Source organism: Priapulus caudatus, unplaced genomic scaffold, assembly GCF_000485595.1.
Source record: "Priapulus caudatus unplaced genomic scaffold, Priapulus_caudatus-5.0.1 Scaffold700, whole genome shotgun sequence".
Taxonomy (NCBI): Eukaryota; Metazoa; Priapulida; class Priapulimorpha; order Priapulimorphida; family Priapulidae; genus Priapulus; species Priapulus caudatus.
Window position 1 is genome coordinate 83,978 of NW_014577761.1, and position 13,863 is coordinate 97,840.

The 13,863-nt window shown below is 42.1% G+C and overlaps 1 protein-coding gene across 1 annotated transcript; it reads left to right on the forward strand.

Moving 5' to 3' along the window:
• The first annotated feature begins 5,722 nt into the window (after nt 1–5,722).
• On the forward strand, nt 5,723–11,347 carry LOC106812916 (8-oxo-dGDP phosphatase NUDT18-like). The gene is made up of 4 exons (XM_014816925.1): nt 5,723–5,926; nt 7,814–7,937; nt 8,266–8,356; nt 11,302–11,347. The coding sequence occupies exons 1-4, from the start codon at nt 5,723–5,725 to the stop codon at nt 11,345–11,347; spliced, it is 465 nt and encodes a 154-aa protein (XP_014672411.1).
• The last annotated feature ends 2,516 nt before the right edge of the window (nt 11,348–13,863 follow it).

Here is a 13,863-nt window from a genome sequence, read left to right on the forward strand (position 1 = left end):
ACCCCTCGTGGCAAAAGTCGACATCATAGATTATAGGTCATAGGTTAGAAGCTTAACTGCGCCTAATATCATTAATATTAATGACGTGTGATATCATTCCTGAGTCACTGAGTTACACACCTACCGCGAGCTTTATGTAAATTGTACCAGAACGTTAAATTATTTGTAGCAGTATGTTATTGTAATTGGCTCCCCATATTTTGCTAATAGCTTCCAGTTTTATAATGACAGCTAAGTTGAAATAATTGTATTAGTTAGGCTATGTTAATACATCCGAAATACATCAGAATGTTATACAGTTTGTACTAACGTGTGGTAACGTTTGCGAGCTAGTTTTACCTGCCTGTTCGTGTGGTGGTTTGGCGCATATCGCTTCTGGAGTAAAGTAACACATCTTGTTGTTTCATAGACGTATTGTGAGGGTTTTTGACGGGTGATATCATTCTTTGATACACACGTACCGCTAACTCTGGGGATTAGGGGAAGCCTACTGAAATACATGTATGTATGTATGCGTGTTTAGATATGTACGAATATATTTACGATCGACTTACTGACTGGACGATGCTGTCCCCTCGTGGCGCAAGTCGGCATCATAAGCCATCCTCAACTTACGCAGTTAACCCGTTACTATGAGAGCTTAACTGCGCCTAATATCATTAATATAATGACATGTGATATCATTCCTGGGTCATTGAGTTACACACCTACCGCGAACTCCAGTAAAGCCTACTGAAATATGTGTCTGTGTGTGTTTATATTAATAAATAGATATATATATATACGAATAAATTATATACGATCATAGATAATTTTATATACAACATATGTGTTGTATATATCTATGATACGATCGATTTGCATGACTGGACGATGCTGACCCCTCGTGGCAAAAGCCGGCATCATAGGCCTCCCCCACTTACATATACTTTACAGTTACTGCGAGAGCTCAACTGCGCCTAATATCATTAATATAAGGACGTGTGATATCATTCCTGTGTCATTGAGTTACACACGTATCGCGCACTTTATGTAATTTGTACCAGAACGTTAAATTATTTGTAGCAGTTTGTTATTGTAATCGGCTCCCTACATTTTTGTACTAACGTGTTTTAGAAAACTTACTTAACGCGTGGTAACGTATGCGAGCTAGACAGTCTGCAGCCGGATATACGCGCGAAGCGCGAACAGCGCCACCTGTGGCGCCATTTGAGATAACTCGCTGCTCTATATTTAGAACCATTTCACCGGTTATATCAAATGTGCCTGTAATCGGTCAATTGAGCAGTTCTGGGTGATTGCAGAAGCCTTTCGACTGTGCACGTAGGGCGAGAATAAATCCAATGGTCGTTATTGCTACTTGTTTTCGTTGGCGCGTTAGGTTTTCTTCTAGAAAAGCGATTTCGAATTTATTTAATTCCACGCCCTGAACTTATTCTCGTAGATATCGCGGCCCATAGATGGCGTGACGAGGCTCTCTTCGAGGGATTTTGCAAAGAATTTTCTTTAGACTGCCCCGCGGTGCAGAGTTTGACACGCTGCACTAACTTTAGTGTAGCGAAAGAGACTTGCCCGAATGAACGTCCGTACCAGTCTTTTGAGCACGGCAGACCTGACTGATTTATGGTTGTTTACACTGATGTATAGACTGCCCCGCGGTGCAGAGTTTGACACGCTCCACTAACTTTAGTGTAGCGAAAGAGACTTGCCCGAATGAACGTCCGTACAGTCTTTTGAGCACGGCAGACCTGACTGATTTATGGTTGTTTACACTGATGTATGTCTGAGCGTCTGTTATTACCCCCGATGCTGTGATGTTTCGCATCATGACGTCAGACTTCAAGCATGTATATAATATAGCAGAGCAGTAGGCGTACGGCAGGCAGGTAGGTCCTGGTAGTTACTAGTACTAGTACTAGTAGTGCTGGTAACTTAGTAGTACTACTACTACTAGTACTAGTAGTAGTACTTAGTAGTAATTATTGTAACATGTACTTGTAGTAATACAAGTATTCGTAGCCGTAGGTGTGGAATGTAATACCAGTGTCTCTCTGGATGTTGCTGCCAGTGGCTGGTACGATGGAATATATGCAAAAACGGCAAACCACATACCGCACCGGCACCGGTTGGTGAAGTACATGTTACAATAATTACTACTAAGTACTACTAAGTAATTAACTTACTAATAATGACGAACCCTAACCATAACCCTAACCTATTATATTGATATAATATTATATTATATTGATGTAAATGACATTGGTTTTATTGCCCATGCCATACATTGGGGCCCATATAATATTGGGAGCCATGTTCTCTATCCTTGAACCACTAGTACTACTAGACTACTACGACTAGCAAGAAACGCTCTTTGCTAGGGTTAGATACCCCTAGGCTATACTAGACACAGGCACTTGAAGCGTTTCAATAAAATATAATGCTAACTAAATACGAAATATATTTACTACGAAATTGTTAATGTTTCTAGTATAGGCGGCTAATAGGCCTACTCTCTTTCAAGAAGGTTGCGAGGTGCAAAGGCTATATATAGACTACGACTCGCTCTCACCTCGATTAGCCATTGAGTGACTAAGCTAAGCCGAGAGGTGCGAGAGTGGCAGTCTATGGGCTATAGGCGGCGCAGGCGGCGCACTGCTTTCGAACTGCCGTACGAGCCTCGCCATTGAACGTTGCAAAAAACGTTGCAGCGTTGGGGCGCGAAGAGCGGCCGGTAGGTGTTTCTGATTCTGACAGCCGTTTCCATTACTGGGCAAGGTTTGCGAATGTCAGAATTTCGACAGTCTTTCTGTCATTTCGCGTGACCACGCTCGTTACGAACAGATTACTCGGTTACAGTTTTTTATAACAAGTGAACACTGTTTCACGTCCCAAATTTCTACCCTTTGTGTCCCCACTAAAATTGCGGACTCTTCGCTGGCAGCTATGGATCCGTGCGCCCGCCAATTTATTACGCGCACGGATCCATAGCTGCCAGCGCTGCATACTGTCGTAGGACGTTCCCGCGGTCGCGTGCGCCTTGCCGGCGGAACTGCGCGAAAGATCTGCGCTTCAGCGCTTCGGATGAAATCTCCTTTCGGCAACGCTTCCTCTAGTATCCCGTCTCATCTGTTTTACCTGGCTGTACGTGTGGTGGTTTGGCGCAATATCCCTTCTGGTAAGAAAAGTAACACCTTGATGTTTCATAAGACGTATTGTGAGGGCTTTGACGGGTGATATAATTCTTTGTGTCATTGAGTTACACACTTACCGCGAACTCTGGGATTAGGTAAAGCCTACTGAAATATGCATTTGTGTGTGTTTATATGAATAAATATATATAAATTNGGTTACGAAACAGAGTCTACTCGGTTACAGTTTTTTATAACAATGTAACACTGGTTCACGTCCCGAAATGTCTACCCTCCTGTTCCTGCGCACTAAAATCACGTGCGGACTCCTTGCCGGCAGCTATGCATATCCGGCGCGCCCGGCCAATTACATTACGCGCAGCGAGCACCTCCATAGCGTGCCACGCCTGCATACTGTCGATAGACCATTCCCGCGGCTCGCCGGTTCCGCCTTGCCGCGGGAACTGCGCGAAAGATCTGCGCGTCAGCCCTGTCGTCGATGAAGATCTCCTTTCGCAACGCTTCTCTAGTATTCTCCGCTCTCATCTGGATACAGTTTACATTGCTTCTATCTAACTGAATTAAAATAGTCCACTTTCTACGTAAAGAAAAGTGACGAATTCAGTTAACGGCTTTGATTACGTGCGTGTCAGGTATCACTGGTCGTGCCCTCACTCCCCACGATAACCCCTGCGACATATGAACTTATTGTTATGCGGTCATAAAAACACTGGGGTCATGCCGCAATCAATTTCTTAGACTGTCACGAGGTTTGTTGGTGTGGCGAATCATGCATTGAGGGAGTTCATGCTCTCGGCTCTAGATGTTTTGGATGGGCTATCTACGCTCAGGAACGGAGCGTATTCGAATTCGCTCCCGTTTACAAGTCTCTCTAAACAGCTGTTGCGATAACTAATAACTGATAAACCGATAACGGATAGACTGATAACTGATAACTGATAACTGATAACTGATAGACTGATAACTGATAGACTGATAACTGATAAACCGTAGTATTTCAGCGTAATATGAGGGGAAAAGTGCCGGTCAGGAGGACCGGCAGTTTCGTAGAGATGGTGGCCGAAGCAAAAACTTGGTGGCCTCGGGCCTCCGGGTCGGCACTAATTTCGAAAGCTGCGTAGGAGATGTAAATTTTATAGTACACTAGTTATAGATCTAATCTTTGTTCAATGTATAGTAGGTATGTTAATAAATTGAGAATCGTCTGCCACGTGCCATTAGAAATATTATTGATGGTGCAGTATGGTATCTCACCGCATGTCTACCATTTTCTGCAGGAACACCGACATTTTCCCAATTGTGAATTACGCCACACAGTTGCGTAGCATGCATCAGGCGGAGCGACACGCTGTCCTCATGCCGATCAACAATGCTCACAAAAGCATTATGGTTCGAGCTGTGATAGTAAAGCAGTTGGAGATGAGGTAGATATCGTTGTTAATCATCTACATCTGCTAACAAGTAAAGTGGTAATAATTGCTATTTGTCTCCATGGCTGTCTAACAGCTGTCTTATGCACCACCCTGACAGGTTCAGTCTTTTGCATTTTGTTTAAAATCATCATAATCAGTAATAAATGAAATGTTTGCCAGTAAAAATACTGAAGTTTTGGTAGCAACTGCAGGGTTACAAACAGCAGTTACAATTAAGAACTTGAAGACTAATAATTAAGACTAGGAAGGTTTCTTGCGTTAGATTTCTTTTATTAGCTATTTGTCGACTGAAGTCGATGTTCTTTAATTTTCAGTGAATGCGCGCAAGTCCTTGTTTCGCAAAAGAACACGATACACATTCCAGTAGGAACCATCGGCCTGGGTGATTATGGCCTGTGGTTTAGTGTGGCACGAATAGTTCAGGTAAGAATACACAAAGACTTGTTAACAGCTTTTCTGCAGTTTGTTGTCGAGAGCAGGCTTTGCAGTCTTGCTTGCCTAGAAACAAGGAATATTTGCAACATGACACCTGTGTGTGTCACGTGTCACACATAATATGGTCATATATGTTTACGTATGTCACATCATTAGAAAGTAAAAGATCCTAATTTCATATGATCATAAGAAAGGTCATGGTAAGAGTGGGATTATCTGATTAGTTCTTGCATGTCATAGATGAGTTCCCCTCGCATTAGTGTTTGAAAAACATATCCGTAAATGTGCAAGCCAATGAATATTAAATACACAGCAGTAGCTGCAGCAGCAGCACCAGCAGTAGCAGCACTAGCAGCCACAGCAGCAACAGCAGCAGCATTCATGGAACATTGCTACGATAATGTTTTTGAGCAAAATGTTCGGCAATGTGCGCCGGGCTTTAGTGAATTATTCTAGTGATAGTTGGCCAACAATGCATTGCTATCCAGCACATTACAACAGAACGTTGCAAGCAATCGATAGTTCGGTCCATCTTTAAACTCTTTCTTTCATCATATAACCAAACAACAGATATAATTAGTAGTGAATAAAAACAAAACATTTGTTTTTATTCACTTTTAATATAATTTATTGAATATATATTATAACATATCCTCTTGTATCTCGGGATACAAAGAGGTTTTATATAAACTGAATTAACCATGCATGTATTGTAATAAATTATCATCTATCTTTAATATTTCAGGTGGACATTTTTCTCCAGTCGTACAGAAGACTGTGTGCTATATTGCGTGTGGTTTAATCATCAATGAGGTTGGACAAGTGCTAATGATACAGGAAGCTCGGAGACTAAGCCGTGGTAAATGGTACCTTCCTGCTGGCAGGATGGAGCCTGGCGAAAATATAGAGGTATATAAATGTCATATAATGGCCAAAAATGTCCTCACTAAATGTAAATCATAAAAATATAGTTTTAACCCAAGTTGTTCCTGGCGTGCTACTGGGAATATCACAGTATGTATTTAATTCCTGGCTATCATAATAATCATTTATCCTCATTTAACTTTCATCCTGGGTGATACTCCATTAGGAGTGTTTCCAACTTTAATGTCATTAATGCATGGTCATAATAACTTATATATGGTCATGGTCATATATTAGTTTGTGGTTATTGTCATTTAGGTTAGGGTTAGGGTTAGGGTTAGGATTATCAATCATTAATCATTAATCATTAATCATTAATCATTAATCATTAATCATTAATCATTAATCATTAATCATTAATCATTAATCATTAATCATTAATGATATCAAAGTTGGGAACACTCCTAATGGAGCGTTAGCCTTTATCCTTGTAGTTGTATGTACTTATTACCATATTTACTAACACTGGGTAACTTGATGGTTTGTGTTATGTTACTTTAGGTCAATGTGACTGATCATCTCTGCAGACAGATGTATAATAATGACAAATCTGTCTGTTATGTAGGTGCATATTCATGATTTCCATGTATATGAAATTAGGCTTGGAATCAGAAGAAAATCTGGTGATTCCAAATTTTGTACATGTATCAGTTTTCCACATATACACTTGTAGTTCATGTGCTGCTCTCTCAGCATTCAACTACAATCACTAACACATACTAAGCTTATAATTAGTATCTCTACTGTGGCTTTCAAACTGTGGAAGAGTGATGTTTGTTTTCACCATTTTACTTCCTAACTTAGGTGAAATAACCACAGAAGACATCATTTATTGCTTATCATGTATAGGTAGTGTCTTATCACTGTTTGTGTGGCCATATATCATGACACCGTGTGTCATGAATCGGCTGTGCTTTGCTACATGCTGTGCTGCTACATGTATCTTAGCCTCTAGACTGCAAGTATTGCCATGAACCTGGTTATCATACTTCGTAAGCAGTCCAACACATAGTATGTCTGTATATGGGCCAAGATTGATTTGATTCATGAGTTCTGTTTAGAGCCATCAAGTCTGCCCTGTATGAGCTTTTTGCTGAGACAGAAAGTGTTTAGCTTTGCCACCTTGGCACATCGTTCTCCACAGATCTTGGGACCTGGTCGACCTTTCAGCGTTGTTGAGACAACAGATGATGGCACCCCCTTTTCCTGAACACAAACAGTTCCACACTGATTTCGTATTCCGCTGTTTGGTGTTCGAGCATGCAATGTGGCCTGCAATGTGCCTCCTCGAAGGTTCCAACTAGCCTACCGTCAGCTACGCCCGTATTCATTCAGTCACACGACTGCTTGCTTGGTCATGTAGGCATATGTACATGCTGCCGCGAACCAGAACAGAGGATGTATCATTTTACATTTCCTAAGTGTAAATTGACAGATTGAGAGAATTGTTTAGGTGAGTAAGTCTGTATCTGATGTTTGATGATGCGTAATACTAGGGAATAGATACATACAAGAATGGGTTCATGAGTAAATGAGTTTTATATAAAATTATTATATTTGAAAAGTGCTCCTCACCAAAAATGTTACAGCAAGCTACCAAACATGATTTTTATATGCTGTTTAGCTTTCTTTCTTTGATACTTTTTATATTTGTTATATTTGGTATGTCATTGGTATGACCACTCTCAGAACCCTTTACTAAATAATGTATCATTTGAATAGTAAGAGAAAAAAATATAAATAAAATCCAAACAAAACCTAAACATTACACATTATTTGTGTGTTATTGTGTCCCCATAGAAATGGCCAATCGCAAACCTTGTTGTTATGGTGAGTATCGATGTTAATGGATCCATAATTATTTGCTTGCAGGATGCAGTTAGGAGAGAAGTGCTGGAAGAGGCTGGTTATGAGTGCCAGGTCACTTCAGTGCTTATGGTGGAGGTTGATGGACGGGCACTATGGCTGAGATTTACTTGCTTGGCCAGAGTCACAGGTAAACTAGGCCAGTGTAATAAACACCCACAGCAAATGTTACAGAGTATAAAGCTGCTAACTTGATGCTTAATGTGTCTAGGAAGTATTTGCAATGGGATTGGATTCCCTGCAGTATGTCAGGCTTAATGGACAGAGGCAAGTATACACTGGTCCTATGTGGTTATAGATCTCTTAGATAGTAAGAGATTTTTTGGAGCCACGTCGACCTAAATGTGCTAGGCACATATATACCCTTTTTGTCTTGTATGAGTTATCACTTTTTATTTCATTAATACGTGTGCCATTGCCCTCACGAGACTATGCCAGTATTATTTGGATCTTACTAGGTGGCAACCGAAAGACAGAAGAGGATGAAAATAATGAATCGATGCAAGCGAGATGGTTCACTTTGGATGAGATAGCCAAGTTGGAATTGAGGTAGTACTGGTATATTACAGTAGTGCTAAATTGCACACACATAAGAGCAGGGTTCAAATTTTGGCTGAAAATCTAGTGGACAGCAGGACCACCAACTTCAGAAAGTTGGTGGTCCTGCACAAAAGTATGGTGGTCCGCTTATTTACTAGCAGTGAGTAACAAAATAGTATACAAAAATAACCATTGGCATTAACAGCATACATGTAACTTAGAGTTGGTCAAATAATATATATCAAGCTCTAGGAATGCCGGGGGAGCTTGTGGGAAAGGTTTTACTTTCGTTTTTCTCCTCCCCATTCCACGGTACCCCCATGCATAGATCAATGCTGCCGCATATCCGCAAAGTTACAAGTGCCTATAGAATCTTGACAGTCTGCAGCCCGGATCCGCGCGAAGCGCGCTTCGCGCCACCTGTTGGCGCCTTTTGAACGAATACGCTGCTCTGCCAATATCACTTTTACGGTTATGTAAAATGGGGCTGTAATCGGTGAATTGAGGAGTTCTGCTGATTGCAGAAGCCTTTCGACTGTGCACGTAGGGCGAGAATAAATCCAATGGTCGTTATTGCTACTTGTTTTGGTTGGCGCGTTAGGTTTTATTCTAGAAAAGCGATTTCGAATTTATTTAATTCCACGCCCTGAACTTATTCTCGTAGATATCGCGCCGCCATAGATGGCGTGACGAGGCTCTCTTCGAGGGATTTTGCAAAGAATTTTCTTTAGACTCCCCGCGGTGCAGAGTTTGACACGCTCCACTAACTTTAGTGTAGCGAAAGAGACTTGCCCGAATGAACGTCCGTACCAGTCTTTTGAGCACGGCAGACCTGACTGATTTATGGTTGTTTACACTGATGTATGTCTGAGCGTCTGTTATTACCCCCCATGCTGTGATGTTTCGCATCATGACGTCAGACTTGAAGCATGTATATATATAGCAGAGCAGTAGGCGTACGGCAGGCAGGTAGGTCCTGGTAGTTACTAGTACTAGTACTAGTAGTGCTGGTAACTTAATTAGTAGTACTACTACTACTAGTACTAGTAGTAGTACTTAGTAGTAATTATTGTAACATGTACTTGTAGTAATACAAGTATTCGTAGCCGTAGGTGTGGAATGTAATACCAGTGTCTCTCTGGATGTTGCTGCAGTGGCTGGTACGATGGAATATATGCAAAAACGGCAAACCACATACCGCACCGGCACCGGTTGGTGAAGTACATGTTACAATAATTACTACTAAGTACTACTAAGTAATTAACTTACTAATAATGACGAACCCTAACCAACTACCTAACCTATTATATTGATATAATATTATATTTATATTGATGTAAATGACATTGGTTTTATTGCCCATGCCATACATTGGGCCCATATAATATTGGGAGCCATGTTCTCTATCCTTGAAGCACTAGTACTACTAGACTACTACGACTAGCAAGAAACGCTCTTTGCTAGGGTTAGAATACCCTAGGCTATACTAGACACAGGCACTTGAAGCGTTTCAATAAAATATAATGCTAACTAAATACGAAATATATTTACTACGAAATTGTTAATGTTTCTAGTATAGGCCTACTCTCTTTCAAGAAGGTTGCGAGGTGCAAAGGCTATATATAGACTACGACTCGCTCCCACCTCGATTAGCCATTGAGTGACTAAGCTAAGCCGAGAGGTGCGAGAGAGTGGCAGTCTATGGGCTATAGGCGGCGGGCAGGCGGCGCACTGCTTTCGAACTGCCGTACGAGCCTCGCCATTGGAACGTTGCAAAAACGTTGCAGCGTTGGGGCGCGAAGAGCGCCGGTAGGTGTTTCCTCATTCTGACAGCCGTTTCCATTACTGGCAAGGTTCGCGAATGTCAGAATTTCGACAGTCTTTCTGTGATTTCGCGTGACACAGCTCGGTTACGAACAGATTACTCGGTTACAGTTTTTATAACAAGTGAACACTGTTCACGTCCCAAATGTCTACCCTCTGTGTCCCCCACTAAAATTGCGACTCTTCGCTGCAGCTATGGATCCGTGCGCCGCCAATTCATTACGCGCACGATCCATAGCTGCCAGCGCTGCATACTGTCGTAGGACGTTCCCGGCGGTCGCGTGCGCCTTGCCGCGGAATGCGCGAAAGATCTGCGCTTCAGCGCTTCGGATGAAATCTCCTTTCGGCAACGCTTCTCTAGTATCCCGTCTCATCTGGATACAGTTTACATTGCTTCTATCTAACTGAATTAAAATAGTCCACTTTCTACGTAAAGAAAAGTGACGAATTCAGTTAACGGCTTTGATTACGTGCGTGTCAGGTATCACTGGTCGTGCCCTCACTCCCCACGATAACCCCTGCGACATATGAACTTATTGTTATGCGGTCATATAAAACACTGGGTCATGCCGCAATCAATTTCTTAGATTGTCACGAGGTTTGTTGGTGTGGCGAATATGCATTGAGGAGTTCATGCTCTCGCTCTAGATGTTTTGGATGGGCTATCTACGCTCAGGAACGGAGCGTATTCGAATTCGCTCCCGTTTACAAGTCTTTCTAAACAGCTGTTGCGATAACTAATAACTGATAAACCGATAACGGATAGACTGATAACTAGACTGATAACTGATAACTGATAACTGATAGACTGATAACTGATAGACTGAATAACTGATAAACCGTAGTTATTTCAGCGTAATATGAGGGAAAAGTGCCGGTCAGGAGGACCGGCAGTTTCGTAGAGATGGTGGCCGAAGCAAAAACTTGGTGGCCTCGGGCCTCCGGGTCGGCACTAATTTCGAAAGCTGCGTAGGAGATGTAAATTTTATAGTACACTAGTTATAGATCTAATCTTTGTTCAATGTTATAGAGGGTATGTTAATAAATTGAGAATCGTCTGCCACGTGCCATTAGAAATATTATTGATGGTGCAGTATGGTATCTCACCGCATGTCTACCATTTTCTGCAGGAACACCGACATTTCCCATTGTGAATTACGCCACACAGTTGCGTAGCATGCATCAGGCGAGCGAACGCGCTGTCCTCATGCCGATCAACAATGCTCACAAAAGCATTATGGTTCGGCTGTGATAGTGAAGCAGTTGAGATGAGGTAGAATCGTTGTTAATCATCTACATCTGCTAACATGTAAGTGGTAATATTGCTATTTGTCTCCATGGCTGTCTAACAGCTGTCTTATGCACCACCCTGACAGTTTCAGTCTTTTGCCTTTTTGTTTAAAATCATCATAAATCAGTAATAAATGAAATGTTTGCCAGTAAAAATCATGAAGTTTTGGTAGCAACTGCAGGTTACAAACAGCAGTTACAATTAAGAACTTGAAGACTAATAATTAAGACTAGGAAGGTTTCTTGCGTTAGATTTCTTTTATTAGCTATTTGTCGACTGAAGTCGATGTTCTTTATTTTCAGTGATGCGCGCAAGTCCTTGTTTCGCAAAAGAACACGATACACATTCCAGTAGGAACCATCGGCCTGGGTGATTATGGCCTGTGGTTTAGTGTGGCACGAATAGTTCAGGTAAGATACACAAAGACTTGTTAACAGCTTTTCTGCAGTTTGTTGTCGAGAGCAGGCTTTGCAGTCTTGCTTGCCTAGAAACAAGGAATATTTGCAACATGACACCTGTGTGTGTCACGTGTCACACATAATATGTGTCATATATGTTTACGTATGTCACATCATTAGAAAGTAAAAGATCCTAATTTCATATGATCATAAGAAAGGTCATGGTAAGAGTGGGATTATCTGATTAGTTCTTGCATGTCATAGATGAGTTCCCTCGCATTAGTGTTTGAAAAACATATCCGTAAATGTGCAAGCCAATGAATATTAAATACACAGCAGTAGCTGCAGCAGCAAGCACCAGCATAGCAGGGCACTAGCAGCCCACAGCAGCAACAGCAGCAGCACTAGCAGCACGGCAGTACAGCAGCATCTAGCAGCAACAGCAGCAGCACTAGCAGCAGCAGTAGCAGCACTAGCAGCCACAGCAGCAACAGCAGCAGCACTAGCAGCAGCAGCACCAGTAGCAGCACTATAGCAGCCACTGCAGAAGCAAAACTGATGATGACAGCAGTCGCTAACTGCGCGAGACGCACACCGCAGCCATACGTTCACGACCCGATTTGCAGGCGGCGCTCGGCTCCAACTACCAGGGCAGGCTGACGGTGCACGGCGTGCTCGCGCTGGAGCACTGTGGCGCGCCGGCGCACGCCCACGACGGCGTCTGCATCTCGTGCCTCGCATCGATCGCTCCCTACGAGGACGTCAGCGAGTGTCGGCAGCCGCTGCACGACCTCACGTCCGCTCAGCTGATGGCCGACTCAACGGACGCGCTCGCCGCGACCAACCCCGAGTACACGTGGGTGAAGTTGAAAGACGGCGCGCTGTCGGGTGAGCTGGTGCGCCGCCTCGCCAAGCACATGACCGTGCCGACCAATCGGCGCGTCGAGTTTGAGGTCGCGACCGTTCCGCCGCAGCCGGTCCCCGAGCTTCAGAATCTCGGTGTCGACTTTGCCGATATACACGATCGAGTCTCGAAGCTGTGGCGTGCGGTCGCGCCTCAGATTCCGTTCGCTGATGGTTGTTCGCTTAGCGTTCCCTGAAGTGAAGGAGAATTTCTGGGTGGTCCGGTGAAACTTCTGTGCTGGTGTGCAAAATCTCATCAACGTTAATTTATTCTGCATTGTCGTCTATAAGACTGTATTGTTTAATGTAATCTTGTCTATACAATTAATGTCAGAACGCATGTCTTCATGGTAGAAAATCGCCACTGTACCAGGATTATGATGGATTGTACAGTATATTGAAGCCCAAAGAACATATGACTACTTACCTGTAATGGATTTATGGTATTAGCTCTCACATTTTATCAGTGCATATTATAGTTTTCTGTAAAATATGTGGAATATTGCAAATATTTTAGTTTATCTTATACATAATTAGTCATCGCAGTAGGTAGTGAGAATGCATTCAACTAATATTGTAACAGTGAAAGATTCGTTTCTTTACGATTATGATCAAAACTCTCGTCAGAATCTATGTTAAACTATATAGGCTTTTAAAATTAGGTTTATGTATAATGTAAATGCCGATGATATCAATGTTCATTCCATTTAAAACGTCATTCAATCTTGTCCTCCACACCAAAAACGTACTTCGGCAGAATAAATATATTTTAATTATGTGATAAAGCTCGATTTGGACTGTCTTGAAGATTTATATATGAATATGTAGAGAATGTGCTGGAAAATGTATAACATGAAAGCCTAATAAACAATCCCGCACAGTCAATTTGTCTTTTTATCTATTCCATGCTGCACATTCACAAAATGTAGATAACAAATATATCTATATAACAAATCTTATGTTCGAAATACATATTCCATGATGAAACTTATGTTATGGTGCATGCTGTTACTCAACTGATTTAAATAATCGATTGCCACAGACTGCTATGGTGTCATAATTGCTAACAGGCCAAATCACGTCAAGTATATGATCATAAG

What these genes read in the sequence shown, in the direction of transcription:
- LOC106812916 (XM_014816925.1), top strand. Translation starts at nt 5,723, where the DNA reads ATGTATTGTAATAAATTATCATCTATCTTTAATATTTCAGGTGGACAT. An exon ending in TTGCTTGGCCAGAGTCACAG is followed by an intron (nt 7,938 to 8,265) that starts GTAAACTAGGCC and finishes GGATCTTACTAG; the next exon opens with GTGGCAACCGAAAGACAGAA. An exon ending in ATAGCCAAGTTGGAATTGAG is followed by an intron (nt 8,357 to 11,301) that starts GTAGTACTGGTA and finishes CATTTTCTGCAG; the next exon opens with GAACACCGACATTTCCCATT.